The sequence below is a fragment of the Phlebotomus argentipes genome, unplaced genomic scaffold (genome assembly GCF_947086385.1).
Source record: "Phlebotomus argentipes unplaced genomic scaffold, Phlebotomus argentipes genome assembly contig_15, whole genome shotgun sequence".
Taxonomy (NCBI): Eukaryota; Metazoa; Arthropoda; class Insecta; order Diptera; family Psychodidae; genus Phlebotomus; species Phlebotomus argentipes.
This window is the reverse complement of record NW_026776181.1, coordinates 8,293,347-8,316,971: the sequence shown is the minus strand read 5'-3', so window position 1 is coordinate 8,316,971 and position 23,625 is coordinate 8,293,347. Positions and strand designations below refer to the sequence as shown.

Genomic DNA, 23,625 nt, shown 5'->3' with positions numbered 1-23,625 from the left:
ACAATTTCCCACAAACACGCCACGCCATCGAATTCAGTCGCAGAAAATATTCAATAGGGTGTGGTTGTGTTATTCGCCGTTTCGTCGAAGTCCGTGTTAAATTCTAGGAAGTACCTTTGTTTTCCCTGCAATTTGCCACGAACACCTGAATGGTATTTCTTCACGCTTAGGGAGATTAGAATAGAATTTAATAAAAGGTCAAAGAGAACGGCTTGTTATCAGAAAATACTATCTTATCTGTGGGATAATATAGGGAGACAGCTTATAAAGTTACTCTAGTATGAAAAAAAAATTCCTTATCAATAGCGTGTTCTTTGCCCTGAGTAAATAAACGATGCAGCACGTAACTTTTATAGGCGTTCTCGCTGGATGCGAAGCTTGATTCATCCTATATTTTGACAGATCTCTCCAACATTTACAGATTTATAGTTGCGATGAAAGCCGGCGATACACATAAAACGCTGTACAAATCGAGGTGGTGACACATTAATGTAGGAGTAGTTAGCGCGATTGAAGGGAGGTATGAAATTAGGCTGCCTAATTGAAAGGGAGAGCAGAGTGGTAACATGAATGAATCAGTGAGCATCTAGTTGATAAACAAAGAAAAGTGTTAATTGTGAAAAAGTGAGAAGAATGAGTCTTCTGAGAAAAATGAGTGTATTCAGTTCACGTTTGCCATCAAGTGTCTTGATATTGTTCATCATACAGTTTGTGAGTAGTTTCAATTTGGAGAATCGACTGCCGATAATTAAGTATGGAGAAACGGATTCGTACTTTGGATATTCCGTCGCGATGCACATTGTTGGCGAGAAGGCGAGTTCTGACAACAGAAAATGGTGAGATTTTCTATTTCTCTTAACTAAAATCTCTGCATGTGACCAACATTTTGTCTGCTGAAGGGAAACATTTATGATGCATTAACATAAGTGTACATTAAACTCCAGTCCATAATTTCTGGATGATCTTCGACCCAATACGCTCAATGTTTTCCAATTTACGTTCACGCTGGTACCAGCAAAACGCCGTTCTTGTAGGAATTGAGCTCCGAGGGGAAAATGTGGCTATAAAATTGTTATTTTTGTGTGTGTTTCCATTATGATATCTCTGTTATTATTAAAATATGAATTATTCCCATTCTCACTCTACAATCTCTAGTTGTGGGTAAATGTTTATCCAGCACAGTATGCAGAGTTTTAGTAGGATTTTAATGATGTTCGCGACATATCATCGTTATCTGGATTATTTGGTAAATACACAAAGATTTTATCGAAATTGAAATTCTTGTAAATCAATATTTGATCAGTTCTCGGCATTTGGAAAAATGTCTTTTTCAATGTTGAGCGTTACTTAGCGTCATCTGCAATTGTGAGTATGAAGTCACAGAGACAGAGAATTATTGGGAGAATAAATCTAGAGATGTATTATGAGTGAAACGTGCGATGACCGGTTCTGACGATGTCAATACCGTCAATACACAACATAAAGTAGGTAAATAAACGTTTTCAAACAAGATTGACTTCTTATTTCGTAAACTTCTTGGTGATAAAACTTGCCAGACGAGAATCACTGTGTCTTGCTCGACTTCTTTTTACAAAATCCATCTCTTATCAACTGTCAATAGTCTAGAGAAGATACTACAATGATAACCTTTTTCGATGTTGATTGAAATTTGGATAGCGCGCAACAAAGAGGATTGAAAGATACGAATTTCACTGAGCGTGTATATGTTGCGAAGTAGTAAATGATGGGACAAAAGGACAAAAACCCATGAAAAACATTTGTGAAGAGAGAATGTGCGAAAATTAAGCTGAAGACTAATATGGTGATTTTCTTCGTGCCTCTTATAAGGAACACATTTCTCCCTATCTGCAGGCACACATACAAGAACAGAAGTGGCTTGTACATAATATGTGCACAGGTAATATAAGCTCCCTTTGCGCCAGACGACACTCCAAAGGCATTCTGCGAACCTGAGTGGGCACATCGCGAAATATAATTCTGTACTTAATATTTAACTCTTTGATGCTTCATTGCATAACTCTTTTCGCCAGTTATCATTGCGGCAGATTACGAATACTTAAGGTTATCGTGCGGTGTGTAGCTTGTATCAGGGGAAGAAATTTTGAAGAAAGCACTCACGTACGAACATTCCTCGAGTCTTTATTTGAAAGAATAATTTGGCCATTGGAATAAATACTGCACTGGATGTGTATTTTAAAGAAATACAAGCGGCCAAACGAGTGTGCGTGCATATGGAATTTTCAAACGGATTACCAGACGTCCAGATTGTTTTGTGTACTTAAATGGCGATTTGTTATTGTATCCAGTGTGAATGAGAAACTTCAATATGCTGCAAGAGCCACCCACACTGTTCCCAGATTCTTTTTGGGCCACTATCATGACCAGATGTGAGCGCGATGATCCAGAATATTAGTCATGAACTTGGAATAAGATGACAATGCAGTAATATTATTAAATCTCTGACGGAGAATTGTGAAGATTGAAATCAAATATGCAGCTTATGAAAACACGGTGATTCAAGAAGATAAATAAAGAGTAATTGTCTCCCTTTCAATCTTAATGGGCTTTCTTGTCACTTGAGTGGAATTTTAGTGAGACAAAGATGCAATTGTTGGAGAATCGCTCACATCATTATAATGACATGGTCTGAGACTCCCTTTGGGAAGTGTACAAGTAAAAAGAGAGCAATATGTGCATGTTGAAATATACATCACAGCCACCACATTTCTTCTTTAAGAGGAAACATTGTTGTGCGGAATAAAAATAATGAGAAGCTAGACAGTCGCCAAGTATGCAACATATGTTGTTCTGAGTTCTAACAAGGCGTGGAAAAAATCCGAACTTTTTGATAGTCTAATTGATTTTATATTGCTAAGAAGCTTGTCCATGACGACGCTCTTCTAATGCGCTCTGTACACTTGGAGAAGTTCCCTTTCTGTCTCCGTTTTGTAGACACTTTCTTAGTAAAGGTGCAATTCTACAACATCTCGACACACCTTCATTCGTATTCCATCCATATGTATGCATTTCGTTTCCATTATCTTGCGTTTCTTGTCGTCGTGCGTTGAAGAAGTCGCCCACGCACCGAAGGGATGCTAATGAATTTACCTGCGTACATCCATAGACAATGCCTAAAGTGAAGAAACTGCAAGACGCTCTTCTTCTACCTCTGGCAAAGAATCCCATAATAGATAATGCAGAGACTTGCGCTGTCTGTCTTTGCGAATATGACGAGACTACAAATTGTAATTGTATCTCCGAAATGGAATTGCAGAGAGTTTGGTATGCAAAAAATGCACGTGTCAAATATTTGCTGAAGAACGCACTTCTTGCCATGGGTTTCCGGAAAGTTTTGCCTCATTGTTGTTTAGCTGGACTGTCACTTCCCACATTTGGACTTGTTCTATGTTTTTATATCTGTGACCTCATTTGTAAATGCGCCTCGCGAATGCTGTTTTCTGGGACACGGAAAAGAGAGATGCTGGGCGATAGACTGAATCCAGTCGTAAGCAAGAAGATGTCTTGGATTATGGAGCCAGAGAGTCGCTCATTTTCGATGTCATCATGGCAATTCTGCTCCTATATACTACATAATATACGGCTTAACAGTTTGGGATAAATTTATTGTGTACCACATGTGACTGAAATGAAATTTCGAGGAATCATATTTGCAAAGTCTTCAAACGAGTGATTCAGAAAGTAAACCCAGCATATTATTTTCTTATCGCCTCATTTTTCTCTATGACTTTCAATTGAAAGAAGATGAAGTTTCCCAGAGCGAAGCGATATGATAAATAAGAAGAGTTCATTGAAGTCAACAGTAACAAATCAAATTCTTTATATTGAATCACTTCACGTCAATGACTCATAAAAACAAGTATAAATTCATTTGAAATCATCATTATTATTGAAATCCAATTATCCTCTTAAATGTGTTGTATTATTTCCCAGACTTCCTGCAGTGATATTAAATTCAAGAAATTCTGAGAATTATGATCAAGAGGCAAACAAAGAAGTTTTAGATCATATTTCACATTCTCAAGTAAAATTCAGAAGCTGAGCAGCAAATATTGATGAATGGATCTTCGTAATGTGCAGAAGTGTTCATATATTGCTGTAATTTTGTTGTTGTTTATTTATCTTCTTTTAGAAGCCATTCAGTGGAGTCGTTGTAAAAATATATTCGCCAGTCTCTAAAATATTTATAAACGCCTCCGATTTTGTGTCTAGCACGGAGTTTTACATTTGCAAAATTCATTGAACTCTCGCGTGATGAAAGATTTCCAAATGAAATAACAGTCTTTTTGCGACAAATCCACTTCTGCTGTGATATGTTCATTTGTTCACCTCTCAGATGTGTTCACACGACGAATCTTCAATTCTCATTGAAGTGAATTTCTCCCTTCTCTGGCATCGTGAAAGGTATCGGAACAAGATTTCTTCCCGTACAATAAACATGTGGGCAGACAGGTCGGTGTGGTTCTATCTCTCAGTTAACACGACAGAATAGATGTACATAAGTGCATTAGAAATGTGTGTAATCTTCAGCGGAGCGACTTTAAAATGACTTCCTTCTATCGTTTCTTAATACTTTCAGGCTTCTCGTTGGCGCTCCACTCGGACAGAATTTGCAACCCAAGACAAACCACTCAGGAGCTCTGTTCAAATGTCCTATCACGCAGCACAACAATGACTGTTCGCAGATCATAACAGATGGCCGCAGATGTGAGTATTAAGAAGTGGCGATGAGACCTTTAACTGCAATGGAACGGATAAATATTTCGAGGTTTTCCCATTGAAAAAAAGAAATCGAAAATTATGTACAAACTATGGAAAATTAAAGAGTTTACTTTTGTACAAATTGTAAAAATTTGTAGATTTCGTAGTGTGATAATTTAAAAAATTCTACATCTCGAATTAACAAATATTTATTTTCTCAGCAATAATTGATAAAATTTCTACTGCTTCCAAAAGTAATACATATACAATTTTACACTACTTATCATGGTTTTTTTTTGGTTTCAAAATAAATTTATTACAAAACCATGAAATATATATTTGTTAATTCAACTTATAAATGATTGTATTTATTTTTTTTTTAAGATTTTATATATTTTATAGATTCATAGATATTTGGTGGATTGAGTATGTGGAGGTTAAAGTAATTTTGAAAGAAAGAGAAATTATGATACACTTTGTTAGAGATTTACAATACAGTTGATCACTTTTTTATAGTTCTACGATATCTTTTTACCCATACAATGACTTCATGAAGAAACTTTAATTACTACTTTCTGTGAAAACTCCCGAATGTTAAAATTTTATTAGTATTTAATTTAACATTCGAGGGTGAAAATTGAAATAATAGAGCAATAATTTAAGTGTATGTTTTATGTTATTATTCTTCTATATTCTTGGGTGCCTTCAATTTTAGTACCTGGCGGAGCTTATGATCCTTGTAAGTGGTATGGGTGCTTATAATATTATCTTTACTCTAACTTAGCATTATCGCTGCTACTTGACATACTTACAAGAAGTTTTCTTTAATGCATATGCAAAATTATCAAGATTTATCATATTGAATTAAATTTTATTTCTGTTTGCTCTATGAATGTAACTAATATATTTGGAAAATTCTATTTTTGCATGTTCTGCAATTTTTGTGCTAATTAACAAGACATTTCATGCCTTTCATGGACTAATATTTCTTTTTAAAATAATTGTGGCCTTTGGCGCATTGGAGTCAACATTACAAATTCAATAATTAAATAACAATTACACATAGCTAAGCCCGAGATATTCTTCACTAACATGATTTTAGGAAAGCGAATGACCAACAAAGCACTAAAAAAAAACTTAATCTCTTTCCTCTTATGAGATTAGTCATTTTTTGGTAATAAATCATTATTTTATGTGGGTAAAACATCGGAATTGAGAACACAGGAAAACGCATATTTGTCTGCAGTGTATAAAAAAGATGATCCATTTGGCAATGCCTTAATTTCGAGTTACTCACAATTTATTTTCGTTGAGTTAATGCATTAGAGAATGTGTGAATATATTTGAATGTTTTTCCTCGGGGTGTGCTTATATTCTTGGGTTTATGTGTAGCATAATTATGTGTTTTTATGCCACATAAACACGCAGACACATAAAGATGGTACATGACTGGGTCATAGAAGCCGATTCAAGTGCTCATTCATATTCTAGATAGACACCGAAAGATGATAAGTAAAAGTATTGAAGAAATGGCAATGTTTCTTTGAACCAGCAATCAATAAAAATAAGTGAAATCATTTCAGTTTCGCCAGTAAAGTTCCGCTGATGGCGTCATCGTGAAATCATTCAATTTTTTGGACATTTTTTCTAGTCGCAAATATTCTTTATCTTAAGCTGTGTTTATTTCGTAAATATTACTGGGAGGAGCATTTGAGTATTTACTGATGAATCTTCATTGCTCACTGAATGTCTCGAATTAAAATAGATAAATACTATTATACTGTGTGTGTGTTGGATTTAAGAGTTATACATATAAATATAGGCGTGAATGTCATGAGGAAATTGATGGCTGTGTGTATTGTCTCGTAGTAAATATTAGATTTAGGTCACCGATGTCAAATTGTCATGGCCTGTAGTAAGTTGTTTATATTTAAGTACCTAATTCATTTTAGGAACCTCACACCAGCATAAAATCATCTTCTGTACACTCAAGTAGTGATAAATGCACATCTTCTCTGAGTATGAGAAAAATGCAAGGTTAAATACACGAGCATTTTAGATTAAGGTCTTTAGAAACTTAACAATAGCACCTGCATTTGCTATTCACATGGCAATATTAACCGATTGACCCACCAAACCTTTTCACAGCACGCCTGTGAGATTAGTTTTGGATGAGAATTGATTATGCTGACGATGCTGACCATAGAAATCTTATATCATCATTATTCGACTGGAAATAGCGATGACACATGAAGATTTCTCGAGATTAATTCACCAAAGACGAGTTTTTCACGCACGAGATTGTTTTTAACTACTTCAAGAGCGTTTAAGTTGTTTTTTTTTATGTGCAGTGAATTATTGCATATTGCATTCCTTTGGCATGTTCAATGTTATACATTTTGCTCTTGCAATATGTTTTTGTTTTGTCACGTACATTTTGACAGTTTTTTTTTTGTCATTTTCCGTTCAATATATACTAACAAATAAAATGTGCAATGTTTTGAAATGCGACATGCTGCAAAAAATACGTTTCCATGCATAAGAAATCAAGCTTATTTTGTCAAGATCATAAAATTCGAGTTAATGGCTATTAACAATCTTTTTCGAATGCAAAGAAGAGGAAAAATTACTGAATATTTGATAAGGCTAATGGAATTTTCTTCCGTGTGTGTTTTTTTTTGCTTTTGCGACAGACTTGGATGATGAGGATAGCATTGAGAATCTTATGCCGCCCGTCTTGGCGGATGAGTTTAAGGACGATCAGTGGATGGGAGTCACGGTGAGGTCACAAGGAGCGAGTGGAAAAGTCCTGGTGTGTGCTCATCGCTATATTGCCATCATGGGCGAGTCTCGCTTTGGACAGGGACTTTGTTATGTGCTCAGCAACGATCTAAAATACGATGAGATTTATGAGCCATGCAAAGGACGCAGCACTGCGAGGTGAGAAACACGAATTTTATGCATCAGTGAACATTTGTGCTAAGGAACACTCTTACAGGGCTCATGAGGACTTTGGCTACTGCCAAGCGGGAACTTCGGGAGCCCTTCTGGATGATGACACGGTTGTTCTGGGCTCACCAGGCCCGCTGACGTGGCGCGGAATGATCTTTGTCATCTCCATCGGCGGCGAGTACTTGACGAGGGACAAGACGAACTACTATTCTCCGCACACGGACGCTTCGTCGCCGGTGGACAAGTACAGCTACTTGGGCATGGCAGTGACAGGTGGACGCTACTTTGGCTCTCACATGTCTTACGTGGCCGGAGCCCCGCGGTCCGCCGGCCACGGGCAAGTGATGATTTTCTCCAAAGGAGACCCACCCACGTCAAACCCCATCAATTTGACCGCCACGCTCGATGGCGAACAATTTGCCTCGAGTTTCGGATACGAACTCGCCACGGCAGACGTGAACGGTGATGGACTTCCTGATTTGCTCGTGTCCGCGCCCTTTTACTTCTCTCGTGACGAGGGTGGCGCAGTTTATGTCTATCAAAATGAGAACCATCGACTTCCTGCGATGCCCAAGCTGAAACTCACCGGAAAGCTGGAGTCACGCTTCGGATTGGCGCTGGCCAATTTGGGTGACATCAACAAGGATGGCTATGAAGATGTCGCCATCGGGGCTCCGTACGAAAATGACGGAGTGGTGTATATTTATCTGGGATCCGAGAGTGGACTCAATAGAAAACCCAGTCAAGTGAGCATTTCCTCAGATCAATTTCTATATTTCTTGAATCATCGTGTGTTTATTTAGGGGCAATTGGTACTTTTCATTCCATTTCTTGTTATCTTATTATGATTTTCAAGAGGGAGGGTTAAATGTCTGAAGAACAACATCTTGAAACAGAAATAGCTCACATTTTTCCATTTCCCCTTTCTCTTTTGTGTGTCAGACAAAAAGTGCATTTTTCAGATTAATCTTTGCATTTTGAGATCCATTTCGAGTGTAGTAAAAAAAAAGTCTTATAAAAGCTTAAATGTCTGCTAATTTAACTCAATTTCTTTATATCTTCTAACGTCTGTTATTGCATACTATTCCAGGTCATCACTGCTGCTGATGTGAAACCGTCTCTGAAGACTTTTGGCAGTTCTCTCTCCGGCGGAATTGATGTGGACAACAATTCCTATCCCGATCTCCTGATTGGAGCGTACAGCTCATCAGCAGCCATTGTGCTCCTGGCCAGATCAATAACGAACATCACGACGAAGGTTGAAGGCGCATATCTGACAAACATCGATCCAGCCAAATCAGGATGTCCAAATGATCCTGGCACCAATTTGACGTGCTTCTCCTTCAAGGCGTGCTGTGCCATTGAGCAGATGGAGACTTCGTCGCCCTTTGAATTCCTCAATCTTGAGTATGTGATTGAAGCGGAAACATTCGATAATCAGAAGAAATTCAGCCGAGTGTTCTTTGGGCCGGACTTCAAGCAGCGCAAGAATGTGGTGCGTCGACAGATCCAAGTGAAGAGCAATGGGCAGATGAATTGCATTGAGCACGTGGTGTACATCAAGGAGGGCACAAGAGACATTCAAACTCCCATAAAGTTCCGACTGAACTACACATTCGTCGAACCGAAGCTGAAGGAATCCGGTCTCATTGCCTTGAATCCGATTCTCAATCAGGCTCAGGCCAATCGCAAATTCGAGGCAACTTTCCAGAAGGACTGCGGCAGTGATGACATTTGCGAGTCTCAGCTGGAGATTGCCGCCGAACTGGAGCTGCAGCAGGAGGGAAATATGTACACGCTTGTTCTGGGCGAGCGTGATGAGCTGCAGATGAATGTGACGGTGACGAATCAGGAGGATTCGGCTTATGAGGCACAATTGTTCATTCAACATCAACCGAGTGTGTCCTATATTGCCGCCATTCGGTCGGGAACTGTGATATGCAACCGATTTAATGAGACTATTGTGGCGTGCACACTTGGGAATCCCCTGAGACGCGATGGTGTGGCCAGAGTGACTGTTCGCTTTGATCCCAGTGGCTTGGAGGACTCCGTGCCGAGACTGAGTTTCCGCATTTGGGCCAATTCGACGTCCAAACAGATCACTGAACTCGCGCCCACAATGCTGGACGTGAAGGTGGTGAAGAAGGCACAGCTGAGCATTAAGGGCTGGGCCAGACCCGAGCAATCGTTCTACGGTGGGGAAATCAAGGGCGAGAGCGCCATGGAGTACTTTGACGATGTGGGAACGGTGGTTCATCACACTTATCAAATCTACAACGATGGCCCATGGAAGGCGCCTTACATTGACGTCCGCATCATGTGGCCTCATCAGGTGGCCAACGACAAGGAGCAGGGCAAGTGGCTGCTGTATCTCGAGGAGGAGCCCACAATTGAAGGTTCGTCAGCGATTATTACGATTATATTTGCTTTCTAAACGCTCTTCTTGCAGGTGCAAACGGAGCCGGTGAGTGCTTCAGGAGCGGCGATAAGATAATCAATCCTCTGGGCTTCAAGCGACGCGCTCTGAATCTTCAGCGAGGATTCATGGAGGATGAACTGCCTCCAGAGCCCTACATTCGACGCACGCACAATAAGACCGCTTTCTACTCCGCCGCGAGCTATGAGAAATCCTCCGTGGGCTCGTCCAAGTTCGAGAGCGCCCCAGTGAATCGCGTGAGGCGGGATCACGCTGTGGTGATCCGGGCAGACAGTCTGGTGGACACTGATGGGAAGAAATCCGATGTGGTGCACATGGATTGTGCGCGGAAGACTGCAAAGTGTGTCGAGATTCACTGTGCCATTTACAATATGCAGCGCAAAACTGAGGTCTACATCCACGTGAAGGCGCGCCTGTGGAACTCCACGCTCGTGGCGGACTATCCGGTTGTGGATCGCGTGCACATTGTGTCCCGGGCGAGCATCAGCATTCCTGATCTCTACGGAATTGACCAGTCGCGGGGGAATTACACGACCGCAGTGGAGACGCTCGCGTATCCGGAACTGAAGCTCGCCGTGGAGACTCCAGTGCCTCTTTGGGTGTACATCATCTCGATTGTATCCGGCATCTTGGTGCTAATAATACTCATTCTGATCATGTGGAAGTGCGGCTTCTTCAAGCGACGACGACCCGATCCCACTCTCAGTGGGAATCTGGAGAAGAGCGAAACGAAGCCCTTCATATCGAAATGAGTTATGAGTAGCCTTAGTGAAATTGTGATTTAGCCTATTTCTTCCCGGAAATTTTCTAGGTTCTCCGTTCGATTCTTGAATGAGAAAAATTTGATTTTATATAGACTTATCCGTTTTGTAAGTGCAGATTTTATTGCAGAGAAAGAGAGAGAGAGAAAGTTTAGAAGAAGCGTTATAATACATTTTATGTAATGTAATTTATTAGCTGTTCTGCCCTAATAATGTCGTCGTATTGTATTGGATTATAATAACGAAATGTTCTAAATGTACTTATGGGAAGTATTCTTCCCACGTCACATTTTATCTTAATATTTTGAATAGATTGTATTCGTTTTATACACACAAATACCATGTTATGATATAGAATACTTAATTCAGACCAAGTGTCCGGGGTCAACTTATCAAATTACACAGTAATACTTCTAAATATTGAACTTTTACATACATAGAGAGTTAAGTGAGCATGATTGTGGCTTATTTTCTCATGTAATTCTTGGGTAATTTGGTATTCCAAATTCGAATTTTATTGCCTAATAAAAAATTTATACTAAAGTGCATTTATAAGTGATAAGATATCGCGCATACCTTCATATTTAGATGGTTAAAAATAGTTTAATGATGCGTCTTTGTTGAGAAAAAAAAACTTCCAAAAATGTAACAGTATTTGTTGTAGTTTTTCAATCTGTTTAATCTGTGTCAATCTGAATTATTGCATTGGCTAAAATGATTAGGAAAATAAATGATGTAACTTGTGTTTAGGATTTTCAGATTATACAAATAAAAGGTAGCTTTTGAAAGTATTCTGTTCTTTGACTTCCGTTTTCCGACTTTGACACCAGGCAAATTGAAGAGATAAAACAATTTACGTCAAAATTAGAATCAATCTATTTTATTAAACAATCGCATGCATATTTTTACAATTTCCTCTACCAACGTTCATCATTTTTGCACAATTTTAGGTTGAACAGGTTTCTCGGACAGGCCCGGAGCAAATGAATAGTCATCGAAAATATTTTTATCGATCTCGTTGCACATTGTCAACCTCAAGTCTTTCCTACTCGATGGACGAAAACGCTTTGTTAAACACAGTTTGGCAATCGCTTCAGGAATAAACAATTCCGCCGGTGGATCCATGAAGTTCTTAAAAGTCATCTTCTGGGCCTTCTTTTTACGGCGTAATCTCTTCAAGATAGCTGCAGTTGTGGCCAGAGTGACCTCGATCTTCTTGGGCAGCTTCTTAGCCTCCCAATGAGGCGATTTGGCACAGTAATTAGAGACAGCGTCCATATCGAGGATCGGCGAGTGAGTGACTGAATTGTATTTCCGAAACACGTTTTCACAGAGTCATCTCTTTAAACATTGGAACGCCTTCATGATTTCCGTTGCCGTTAATCTATTATTTAGTTCTCCTATACAAATAATAAATAAATGAGATAAATGTCCCTGAAATTCACCTTCCTGAATTTCAGAAATTATCAATTCAACGTGTAGAATTCAAAGATTTGCCCCTGAAATGTAGTCAACTTGCGGCACGTGGAAAACTAGCGACATTTCCGATTGCTCTACAGACATATCGGCTTGTTATACAGAACATCGTTATCCGGTGCGCACGTTGTTTACATTGTCATTTTGGAAATTATTGTTGTGAATTTGTCAATTTCCTCGAGTTCGGAAAACGCCACGAAATGCCTCTCATCGCGGAACTGGCCGGGGACGAGAACATGGACAATTGCCGGACGTTTGTGTTCCAGAACGAGGGTCACACGCTGGGCAATGCCCTGCGATCCATCATCGTGCGCTACCCTGATGTGGTGTTCGTCGGCTACACCATCCCTCACCCGGCAGAGTCCACCATGAACTTCCGGATACAGACCACAAGATCCGTCCGCGCAATAGACGTCCTCCGGCGCGGACTGCAGGACCTGGAGAGGGTATGTGATACAACTCTGGACAAATTCGACGAGGCCATGCGGAGTAGACGGTAATAAAGACAATTTGTATTCATGCTACAGCTGTTTAATAGAAAATATGGAAAAGCATTGCGCCGAGTGTTCAGAGTGTCTTGCTTATGTCTCCTCCGTGACCATGGGCTCCGCCGCTGCCAAGCCTTCCGCGGCCTTTGACTCCTTCGGGATCCGCAGGATGCGCGGCCCATAGATGAGAACGTAGGCGCAGTGCCAGTCTCCGCCGCCGGACAGGCGCAGCACGTCCTCCGTGGTGATCGGCGTGACAACATCATCGTCAAACTTCATCCACGTGTCCCGGCTCTGTCTCACCCACGCCACATAGTGACCAGACGAGCTGGAGCGCCCCTGGTGCGTCAGCACCGCCTTGAGCGTGTAGTATCCGCTGTTATTGCTGCCCACGTCTTCCTCGAAGCTGAACGGCACCTCCGTGGTGTTCGCATCCTCCTCCTCCGCCACCGCCGCTGGCTTGTCCTTCTTCAGCTGTCCCTCCAGGGCGGCATCCTCGACCTCCTTGAAGCGACTTCTCATGGGATTCAGCTTCTCCTTCAGCGCCGCTGAGCACAAGTCGAAGGCATCGAAGTCAATGGGGAACTTGATGTCCTTCAGCACCTTCGCATTGATGCCCTGATTGCCCTTGTACTGGAATCGCATGAAGTTCACAGTGAGATAGGCCGGCAGGCGATTGATCAGCGCCGTCTTCTGGTACAGCGCATCGCGCCCCAGACTCGGGGACTTCTTCGTCAGCTGCTCTTGCATCCGCAGACGCAATCCGCTGTGCATGTACTTCACCTCCGTTGAGATGAAGCACGTGAGCTGTAGGAAATTCTCATTGGACACATTCGATGGCTCCTCCGGCGCCTCGTCGCACTTCATCTCAATCTCGAAACTTCCGCCCATGTACTGCTCGACGAATGACTGGAATTTGCAGGCCTTCTCGCTGTCAGCCTTCAGTGGCGGCAGCTTCTGCTGCAGCATCTTCAGCAACTCAATCCAGCACTCGTTGGCGTCCTGCTGCCGGTAAACGCCATTCTCTCCCGTCTGCGCGAACTGCGGAAAGGCCAGATGAAGGGTTTGCAGGAGAATGATTGGCGTCACGGTGTTGTTCGTGTCCATTTGATTGAAGACGCTCCTCATGGCGCAAGTGATGGACTTGGCGGAGTCCAGTCCGGACGCCATTTCCTCCTTGAACGCCTTCAGAGCCTCAGTGAGTTCCGGGACGCCCTTGAGGCACTGCACAGTGGCGTTCACATAGCACGTGTTCCCCAAATTGGTCAGTCCGGCGGGGAGTTTCATCGCCACCGCCAATTCCGACTCGTTCATGTCCTCGATGAACTTTGTCTTCTCCACAGGCTCCGACGGCACCTCCTCCTTGGAGCCCATCATCAGCACAGTCATTCCATTCGTCAGCTTCACACTCCACTCGTCCTTCAGCGTGGCGCCCTTGCACATCACCTTCTGCCTGTCCGGAGCGACGCCCGTCAGGGCGAACAGTTGCGCCTTAAACACCAGAGGCTCCTCATCCGTGTCCACCAGCACGTCCGGATACAGTTCCTTGCCCCATTTCACCTTCACTGAAAAACAAAGAGGCGACATTGCATGTATTTTCGCAACTGCTGAATCATCCACACAAAGGCAGTGAGGAAAAGCTAAACAACTTTTCTTCACAAAAACACTCCGTCATTTTCCCCACACATAACCTCAAACGCAGGTGTGTGAAAATCTCTCACTTACCTGTAAATTTTGGCATTTTCTACTCAATAAATACACGCACCACAATTCAGGAACAGCGAATATTCACGATTATTACTTAAGAAATGGTTTATTTCGCGTAAATCGGCGATTCTGCTGCGGCTTGCGCTTCTGCAACCTTCACACTGGGAAGCAGACTGAAGTTTTTACGCACTTGGCAACGTCAAACTTTTTTACTAGCGCAAACGAGAGCAACTGTAAAAAACGAGGGGCTGCAAATTGGAAAATAAGACTCTTTTCTTCCTCTCTCTCATTTTTTAATATTCTCCCAGTGCTTCTTGGAATACTGTTGTGATGTTGATGATGCATTTACCTCGAATCCTTGTGTTTTTGGTTCTGTCCAAGTCTTGTCCCCAAACAATATTGTTTCTCTCAGAAGGGCTGGAATCCCTTGCCCAAACTCGACGATTTTGAAACACGTCGCTTATGAAATCAGATGTCATTTCGTAAGTCCATCTAAATCTGCAAAGTCAAGTGTGAACAATAAGAGGAATATAATCACCAGAAAAATCTGCAAGTTTACTAACTAATCAGGTGAATATCCCCGATTATATTCTTGGATATTTTGCATTCTGGCCACATTGTTTTGATTCCCACTTGTTTCTAAACTTTTTGTCTTTTTGACGTTCGCTTACGCACGCCATCTGTGTAAAGTGCTGGAAAAACTGCACGAATATTCTAACGATTTATTTGAAAATGCTAATTTAATTAATCACCAATTTTATATGCTTTTATGTGACGAGTATTTAGGTAAAGTGCACTTGCAAGCATTCAGCGCATGCCTTTAGTTTGTGGTTCTCTTAGAAAACTTTAAGAAAATTTTATGTGAATTCTCGATATATCGTGAACAACATTCCGCGATATTTCGAACGTCAACATCGAATTATCGAATTGCAGCCCTGCAAGCAACACAAAGATGGCGATCCTTCGATGTCCGAAGTTATTGTATTGCGTCAACAAGTGATATTTCTCCCTTTTGCAGTTGCTCTATCGCATTAATTGTGCATTTTGTGGCATTTCTGTTCAGTCAAGTGTCCGTGTCTCGTGAAAATACAGTGCAGTGTGCATGAATGTCGAAGAAAGTGAAGGAAAATACCAATGTTGGTGTACACAAAGTAAGTCAATGGAGCCTCGCGAGCTTATAGTGAAACTCTCGCATATTTGCATATTTAGGAGGTCCAATTGTTACAATTATCGCTATGCATTGGCGCTCTTTCCGCCACACCGTGCAGCTCTCGAGTGCACCCACTGCCCAGTGTGTGTGGTGGAAGTGAAAAAGAAAGGTGTGCGGAATCCCCAGAGACTGAGTCATTCCGTGGAAAAATCTTCGACAGAGCGCATCAATCCGGACTCGGTGTATCATTCGCGTTATTAGGAAAAAATATCTCTCTGGTCATTCATGCTGAAGTACCTTTTGCGTGGACAAAAGTGTGTGCGTCTGTTTGCCTCCCCCTCCTCTGGCTTTTGTGCTTATTACAGTTTTAATTGCGATATTAGTGTTGCTACATGAGTATATAAGGGACAACAATACGTGTGGTGCGCGCCTGTGGCTGAGATAAATACACCTTTTTTCGCATATACACTGGAAAAATGCCACACGAGAAGTGCTCCGGAAACCTCGCTGTCTTCCATCTCAAACAATGCAAGTGAGGAAAAGAGTGCTGGGAAAAATGCCTACAAATAAGGGGGCAATTCAATGCAAATGATGATTCACAGCTGTGTGTATTAGAAAATAGCTACCAGTGCGAAAAAGGGTAAATGAAAATGCTCGTGTTGATAAATCGACGAGGAAGATCATCACACACAACACACAAAAGCGTCGTCAGACAAGATTGCTCTCTTTGATGAACTTAGCCAAGCCACGGATAAACGCACGCCGGCTTTTGAGTGGAGAGATTCTTCAATTTCGCACCAAATTGAGATTTCAAATCCGATAAGAACGCTCAAGTTTTGCTTTCAGAACTTATCATTTGTCTACGTCAAGTACAGCGATGGAATAAATTAAAGCCATACAAATGTCTTTTGCAGTTTAATTTTCTGAGCAAAAGACGTCAAGGAATTTAATTTGATGTTACGCTTCAATAGTCAGACAAGTAATTCTTTACTTGTTTACAATAGCTGTGATTTTGGGCATCACGAGAAGAGTCACTTAACATTAGAGATAAAGTTTACTACTATGCACCCACTGTTGCACATTAGCTGAGGCTATAATTGAATTTTCCCTTGACTTTATGGTGCTACAATTGAAATTTTTCACACTCACGGAGAGAATATCAAAATACTCTCTCCGTGACTGGAGGAGACGCTAAAATTAAGTTACATTAGCGCTATTTGCAAGTAAACGGGCTAAATTGATAGGTCGAACTATTGGCGTGTCTGTTTAGCTGTTGCGTGGATCGAAAAGAAGAGGAGAAATGTCTGGCATACAATGGAAATGTGTATGGAATTTTGCCCTATTTTATGTGGAATTGTTAGCTTTTCCGCCACAAAACTCCACTAATTTTGGGTTTCAGCAGCGGATGATGAAATGAAAGAGGTTCGTCATTGCGAGACTCTCGGCTCACAATGCATCTTTGTTCCGCAGCGATGAAACCCCTAAAATTCATCGGAGATGTGCGAGAAGGACATAAAAAAAGAGATCTTCAAACCACAGAATTCAAGATTGCGACAGGAAATTCCTTTTTTGGCGTTGGTGAAGTGAAAGAGAACACGACACATTGATTAGAGAGACATTTTTCGTGAATTCTGTCGAGGAAAGTAACTTGAGTGTGATAAGATATCGATGGGTAATGAAGAAATGTGATTTTTGCTTTGGTCACACTTCTAAAAAAAATGAATGATTACACAGAGACTTGAATGTGTGCAAGAGCATAAATGGATTTCCTCAATGGTGTCACATTTAGTTTGCAATGTGGAACCTCCTCAAATGAATGGAGTAACGCACAAAAAAGAAGAGTGTGGCGTGGAAGAGAGGCGATATCTGAAAAAGATATCAAAGTGAATAAACTATGCAGTTGGTTTCATACGATAAATAATGTAATTTACATTTTTTCAGTTGCTTTTCAATCGCAAAAAAAGAAGAGTAGACGAGAGGATGGAGAGATGTTTTATCTTAATTGTTTGGCGTTGCTTTAATCGCAAAATGAAAATATAATTTGGAATTGTAACACCATGTTTTCTTTTTTTCTTACTGTATTTTCAGAATATTGGCTATGGAATGGGTGATTGCCAAATAGAAAGTGGTGAAAATTCGCCACAATTAAATATGAATGCAATCATGACTTCTAATGCATCCAACCAAAGAATTGGTACAGCTCGAGAGCGAACAATACAAGCTGTTGAGTATTACAACAACAATGTGCTGAGGGCACGCGTCGGTGCCGGACTGGCCGGAGCACGGGCGTCTGTGAGTGAGCGGCATCTCATGCAGAATCGCACCAAGGCGGGAAATCTGTATGGGCACCACACGGAAAATCTCTACAGAAGCAACTCGAGCCTGGAACTGCTGCACGATCATGTGAACTTCAAGAGTGACTTCGACGCCAATCCGCCGTCGGGCGGGCTGAGGCGTGAATACGGCAGTCACGGCAGCATTCACGTGATCTCGTCAGATCGTCGCACGCCGACGACGGGCGAGAGCTTCTTCGCCATGCTGCAGGACTACAGGCCGGCGGTGTTGAACGTGATTGGCGTGGATCAGCGCTCTCCGGGCCCCGATGAATATCTCAAGGGGAAGATTGCGGAGAGCCAGCAGGTGGCGAAGCCCAGTGGATACACTCAGAGCTACACCAATCACCAGACCGCCGCCGGTGAGGGTGCAAACATTGGCAATTCCAGTCCCAAACTCCTCACGAAGCTGCACAAGATTTGGGGCCCGACAAAGCAGGGACGCACGCAGAATCACGAGGAGATTGCGAGCAATATTGTGGCACACAACTCCCTGGGATACGATGTGAACGTGTCATCTGCGGTGGACATTGAGGAGCGCCAGAGAAGACAGTCTTTCGCTCACTACGATTGCCAATCTCTCACGGCAAATCTCATCTATGCGGCCAAATTGAGGAGTGTTTTGCTCGCTCGGCGACGGAATACAACGACTGGAGCCTCTGCAGCTTCCATGCACAATTCGCGCTCCTCCACGCCGGACGGCGCGAAGAGTGCGGAAGAGGACTTTGGTGATGGACAGAGCAATGAATTGCTGGAAAATTGTCCGTACTTCCGAAACGAGATTGGCGGCGAACGGGAGCGCAACGTCAGTATTACGCGGATTCATGCGGCCAATGGTCCGGGGCAGAGCAAGAAATCCATACATATCCCAGTGCTGGCCTGCGGACTGTCAATCTTGGAGTGTGGCAATGGAGAAACTCTGTGGAAGCCAACAACGTGCCCATTTCAGGGTGGCGTCAGACCCATTGAATATGTGGATTGCGGAGCCAAGTACTATCGTCAATACTTCCTGGAAAAAGGTATTTATCAGCTTCATTGATTAAAAGAATTTTTTTGTTGACGTTTTCACAACTAATCAATTTTTGAATGATGACTAATTAGAGTTGTTTCTTACAGAGCATCAAAATTGGTTTGGTGTCGATGAGGAATTGGGCCCAATTGCGATCTCGCTGAAGCGAGAGAAGATTCCAAACTCATCAAATTCTGTCGATAGTGAGATGTCACCGCTATACCAATTCCGTGTGGTTGTGCGTACGTCAGAACTGTTGACTCTTCGCGGATCGATTCTCGAGGATGCCATTCCGAATCCGCGTGGCCAGGGAAAGTCCCTGAGCACGAAAGATGTGCTGGAATATGTGGCTCCGGAGGTGCAAATCTCGTGCTTGCGCCTCAGCGTCGCCACGAGTCAGTGCGAACATCAACTGGTGAAGCTGGATGAACAGTGTTTGACGGCCAAATACAAGGTGGGCGTGCTGTACTGCAAATCTGGACAGAACTCTGAGGAAGACATGTACAATAATATGGAATCGAGTGCGGCATTTGATGAATTCCTGGAGACAATTGGCAAGAAGGTGCGCTTGAAGGGCTTCGATCACTACAAGGCAGGATTGGACAACAAAACCGATTCCACCGGCACACATTCACTGTATTCTGTCTACCAGAATTGCGAGGTGATGTTTCACGTGTCCACAATGTTGCCGTACACGCCCAATAATCGCCAACAATTGCTCAGGAAGCGTCACATTGGTAATGACATTGTGACGATAGTGTTCCAAGAGCACGGCGCATTGCCGTTCACGCCAAAACACATCCGCAGTCAGTTTCAGCATGTCTTCATCATTGTTCAGGCCGTGAATCCATGCACGGACAACACGCACTATCGCGTTGCCGTGTCGCGATCGAAGCAAGTGCCGGTGTTTGGTCCGCCACTTCGTCCGGGAGCGCTCTATCCCAAGGGAAAGACGTTCGTCGACTTTCTGCTGGCGAAGGTGATTAATGCAGAGAATGCGGCTCATCGCTCTGAGAAGTTCGTGACAATGGCCACGCGGACGAGGCAGGAGTATCTGAAGGATATCATATCGAATTACTCGACGACCACACTTGTGGACACCGGACCCAAGTTTTCCATCTTCCCCAGTAAGAAGAAGGAGAAGCCAAAGCCTCGCTTTCGCGGAGATTTGAGCCAACGCGGAGCATTCTGCTGGCACGTTGTTCTGCATGACAGTGAAACGGCCACAACTATGAACTGCTTCCTGGGCATCTCGGCGGAGACATTTGTCCTGATCGACGAGGTGACGCGGCAAGTGGTTTTTGTCACGCCCACACGATCGATACTGGGTTGGTCGACGAATGGGAACCTCTTGCGAATCTACCATCATCAGGGTGAATGCATAACGCTCAATATGTATGACTATGGTGAGCGCGATGAGCAGCTGGAGGTGATTGAGCGACTGCGATCTGTGACTCCGGGTTGTGGAGCGCTTGAGCTGAATCTCTATCGCAATCCACTCGGTCAGTTGGGATTTCACGTGCAGCCGGACGGCGTGGTGACTCAGGTGGAGATGTCGGGTCAGGCTTGGGCGGCTGGATTGAGACAAGGCTATCGCTTGGTGGAGATTTGCAAGATCGCTGTGGCAACGCTGTCGCATGAACAAATGGTGGATCTGCTGAAGACATCGGCTCAGGTGACTGTGACAGTGATTGAGTCGTTTTCTGATCGAAGTCCTCGTCGCGGTTGCTTCTATCAGAACTGCAAGTTCAATATCATGAACTATGATGAGGATTACGAGAAGAATCTCCCCAGCATCGCCTCCAGTCAGCATCATCCAGTGTCTCCGGTCACTTGTCTGAGGCAATGCGAGAGGAATTTCTCGCCGCCTCGATCGAGTAACAGTTCAGGATATGGTACTGGCAGCAGCTATAGATCCTTCACGGTTCCCATTGAGAATTCAAGGAGTGCTCCTGACATGGGCACACTCACGAGCTCCTCGAGTGGGCACTCGTCGAACGATGGGAATTGGTATGATATTCTCCACACGGATGAAGACAATTCGGTGATCAAGAGGAGGAATTCGAAGCATGCCATTCAGCAGTATCACAGACAGCCGAAAGATGTGGTGAATGCCAGGGCGCAGGCCATGGCGTCGGTGAAAGTGCACCAGGACAAGGAGGGATCGGCAACTAAGAGACCAGTGACCTTTGACGGAAGCCAGTTCTCTCGGGTGGACTATGCAACGGTGCAGAAAGAGCATTCCGATGTGGAGCACTCAAGTACAAATAGTCTGGAGAAGGAGACAAAAGTCTCCGTAGACACCAATGGAATCTCTTCTGCGGCCAAAATGCACTCGAATGCATCGAAAATCCTGGCGGAAGGTCGTCCTGTGTCTGAGCCAAAACTGCGATCGGGCAGTCGACCGGGAAGTCAATATCGAAACAGTGTTCACTATACCGGCAGCTCTCTCCAGGAGGATCTGATGAAGCTCATTGATCCTGATTATGCTCAATCTGTGAGTGATGTGAACAAGGAGTTGATGAATCTGGAGAAGGAAATCCAGAATAGTGCAAGCCTGCGAAATATGCGAGATTCGCCAAATATCATGACAAATCTGATGGAGAATCTTGATCTGATGAGAACAAAGTCACGATCGAGGGAGGGAATCAATTTCGGCAGCACTTACAGTGCGCTGAATGCACTGCAATTGCCGGGAAAGCAGGACGATGAGAAATCTGATGAAAATATGGAAGTGATATTCACTGTGGCGAGACCGGCGACGGTTCTCTCATCGAATAGCGAGGGAACCAGTCCAGCGATGGACATGAGGCGAACGCAGAAGGCAGCTGAGCAGATGCGGAATGGGGAGAATGGCGAAGAGTCTGATCATCAGAAGGACGGCGTGAAGGAGTCTGATCTGAGGCATCTTCCTCTGCTGTCCAACACCAACGAAATGAACTGGTCGAGTCTCGTGGACACAGCCACGAAGGCTATTATGCAGAGCAAAGTGAGTGTGTTTTTTGGAGATCTGCGATGAATTTCTCTCTACCTTTCCTTTCCCTTCTTCACAGGCATTTGGCAAGGAAACTCCGCCACTCAAGTGTAACGAATACATCGATGGCAGTGAGTTGAAATTGGAGCGACGCGAGCGTGAGACGCGCTCGATGGTGAACACGCCGGAGAAGAAGGATGACTACCGGCAGGGATTTGAGGTGTCGGGCTCGGTGTCTCTGCCTGAGCTGCAGAGCCAAGTGTCGCAACTGGAGGATCTGATAATTCAGGAGACGAGGCGCCGGAAGTCTCTGGAGTGCGCAGTGAGGCGTCTCACGGAGGAGAACAAGAGGCTGCAGGACGAGAGTCAGGCGGCGGTGCAGCAGCTAAGGCGATTCACTGAGTGGTTCTTTCAAACAATAGTGCCTTCGACGAATCGTGATGAGGGTGGTTAAGCTTAGGCGTAGGCATTTTACACAACAGGACACTTGTACTCTTTATCTAAGCATTTTCTTATTTTACGAGAAAAGGACGAAAGAGGGAAAAGGTGACGTAATTTTAGGGATTATTATTATATATATACATTTTTAAGTGTATTTCTTGACATTTTCGACAACTTAACATTGAACAAAGAGAGAAACGAAATGCTTTTTAATATCACTATTTATATGCTTAAAATGTAATTTATTATATTGATATACTTTTATGAAAGGATATTCTCTCTCTTTTTTTAAATTTGTAAAATGTGCCTTGTGACGAAATTGTATGTATTTTATTTGTTAATTCTGTATCATTCTATCGGAAAAAAAATCACTTCACTCATATTTAAATGACATTTTGACATGAAAAACACAATCTCAGTATATATATAACATATTTTACAGAGCCTAAATGAAATTCAGAATAGCGAGCAAATAAGTAATACACAATGAATGCATAAAATCTATGATAATAAGAATATTCATCAGTTCTCTTTATACATATTACTGCGTAGGCAAAGTACGAGTATTACGATTATTTGTATAGGCAACTATTTTTAGTGAGTTGTACGTGATCTCTGAGTTAGTTTTTAAAGTTTACATTTAGTTTTCGAGATTGTGTACAGCTTTATCTGTATAGTTATAAATCTCTTAGCATTGTGCCTAATGGTTAATAAAATACTACATTTATAAATAACATCCCTTGTTTCGCCTTGTCACAGTTGAGCTTCTCCAGTCTGGAGAATTGTGGTGATGAACAGTGGAATATAGGAAAATCCAATAATACCTCTAGATTGAGTGAGTGTAGTGAAGAAATAATGTGAATGGCGTGCTGAGTATTTCAAAGTGGTGTGCTTGCGAAGACTTGCGCATTAAAAGTTGGTAAGAAAGACAATTTTTGCTGAATAGGGAATAAATTAGGGAGAGAAGAAAAAATATATGGGTTTCGCACCATTGCATCGAGCAAGTTCTTTCGCAAAGGAAGATACTTGGGAAAGAGTTTAGGGAAGCAATTGTGCTTTTCTCTCTTTTGCAAACTCAATGGTGAATTGAAAACGTGAGGCAAAGCCGAGGGTTGGCGTAATGCGCACAGCAAATGTTTTATTCATAAGCTCGAGAG

The 23,625-nt window shown here is 42.7% G+C and overlaps 4 protein-coding genes across 10 annotated transcripts; 3 read left to right on the top strand and 1 right to left on the bottom strand.

Moving 5' to 3' along the window:
* The first annotated feature begins 41 nt into the window (after nt 1-41).
* LOC132262949 (integrin alpha-PS1) lies at nt 42-11,681 on the top strand. Of its 5 annotated transcripts, none has more exons than XM_059762458.1 (8): nt 42-152; nt 422-836; nt 4,619-4,746; nt 5,456-5,479; nt 7,434-7,680; nt 7,739-8,438; nt 8,783-10,088; nt 10,142-11,681. In XM_059762458.1, the coding sequence occupies exons 2-8, from the start codon at nt 634-636 to the stop codon at nt 10,879-10,881; spliced, it is 3,348 nt and encodes a 1,115-aa protein (XP_059618441.1). In that variant the 5' UTR covers nt 42-152; nt 422-633; the 3' UTR covers nt 10,882-11,681. The 5 variants fall into 5 exon arrangements, with proteins under 5 accessions (XP_059618441.1, XP_059618442.1, XP_059618445.1 ...); XM_059762459.1 differs by having other exon boundaries at nt 403-836; XM_059762461.1 differs by having other exon boundaries at nt 62-89.
* Nucleotides 11,682-12,454: 773 nt separating this feature from the next.
* Nucleotides 12,455-12,890, top strand: LOC132262729 (probable DNA-directed RNA polymerases I and III subunit RPAC2). Its single transcript, XM_059762079.1, has one exon. The coding sequence runs from the start codon at nt 12,567-12,569 to the stop codon at nt 12,864-12,866; it is 300 nt and encodes a 99-aa protein (XP_059618062.1). The 5' UTR covers nt 12,455-12,566; the 3' UTR covers nt 12,867-12,890.
* An 18-nt stretch (nt 12,891-12,908) lies between these two features.
* On the bottom strand, nt 12,909-14,799 carry LOC132262727 (ubiquitin carboxyl-terminal hydrolase 14). The gene is made up of 2 exons (XM_059762077.1): nt 14,580-14,799; nt 12,909-14,419 (listed from the first exon to the last, which is right to left on the bottom strand). The coding sequence occupies exons 1-2, from the start codon at nt 14,593-14,595 to the stop codon at nt 12,948-12,950; spliced, it is 1,488 nt and encodes a 495-aa protein (XP_059618060.1). The 5' UTR covers nt 14,596-14,799; the 3' UTR covers nt 12,909-12,947.
* Nucleotides 14,800-15,518: 719 nt separating this feature from the next.
* LOC132262581 (signal-induced proliferation-associated 1-like protein 2) lies at nt 15,519-23,424 on the top strand. 3 transcript variants are annotated; one of them, XM_059761884.1, is made up of 4 exons: nt 15,519-15,712; nt 17,800-19,063; nt 19,161-22,042; nt 22,107-23,424. In XM_059761884.1, exons 1-4 carry the CDS (start codon nt 15,668-15,670, stop codon nt 22,479-22,481), a joined length of 4,566 nt encoding a protein of 1,521 aa, XP_059617867.1. In that variant the 5' UTR covers nt 15,519-15,667; the 3' UTR covers nt 22,482-23,424. The 3 variants fall into 3 exon arrangements, with proteins under 3 accessions (XP_059617867.1, XP_059617868.1, XP_059617866.1); XM_059761885.1 differs by lacking the exon at nt 15,519-15,712 and adding an exon at nt 16,069-16,243; XM_059761883.1 differs by lacking the exon at nt 15,519-15,712 and adding an exon at nt 17,169-17,633.
* Nucleotides 23,425-23,625: the final 201 nt, after the last annotated feature.

What these genes read in the sequence shown, in the direction of transcription:
- LOC132262949 (XM_059762458.1), top strand. Translation starts at nt 634, where the DNA reads ATGAGTCTTCTGAGAAAAATGAGTGTATTCAGTTCACGTTTGCCATCA. An exon ending in TGGCGGAGCTTATGATCCTT is followed by an intron (nt 5,480 to 7,433) that starts GTAAGTGGTATG and finishes CTTTTGCGACAG; the next exon opens with ACTTGGATGATGAGGATAGC. An exon ending in GGAGGAGCCCACAATTGAAG is followed by an intron (nt 10,089 to 10,141) that starts GTTCGTCAGCGA and finishes CTCTTCTTGCAG; the next exon opens with GTGCAAACGGAGCCGGTGAG.
- LOC132262729 (XM_059762079.1), top strand. Translation starts at nt 12,567, where the DNA reads ATGCCTCTCATCGCGGAACTGGCCGGGGACGAGAACATGGACAATTGC.
- LOC132262581 (XM_059761883.1), top strand. Translation starts at nt 17,472, where the DNA reads ATGGATTTCCTCAATGGTGTCACATTTAGTTTGCAATGTGGAACCTCC. An exon ending in GGTTTCATACGATAAATAAT is followed by an intron (nt 17,634 to 17,799) that starts GTAATTTACATT and finishes CTGTATTTTCAG; the next exon opens with AATATTGGCTATGGAATGGG. An exon ending in AGGCTATTATGCAGAGCAAA is followed by an intron (nt 22,043 to 22,106) that starts GTGAGTGTGTTT and finishes CCTTCTTCACAG; the next exon opens with GCATTTGGCAAGGAAACTCC.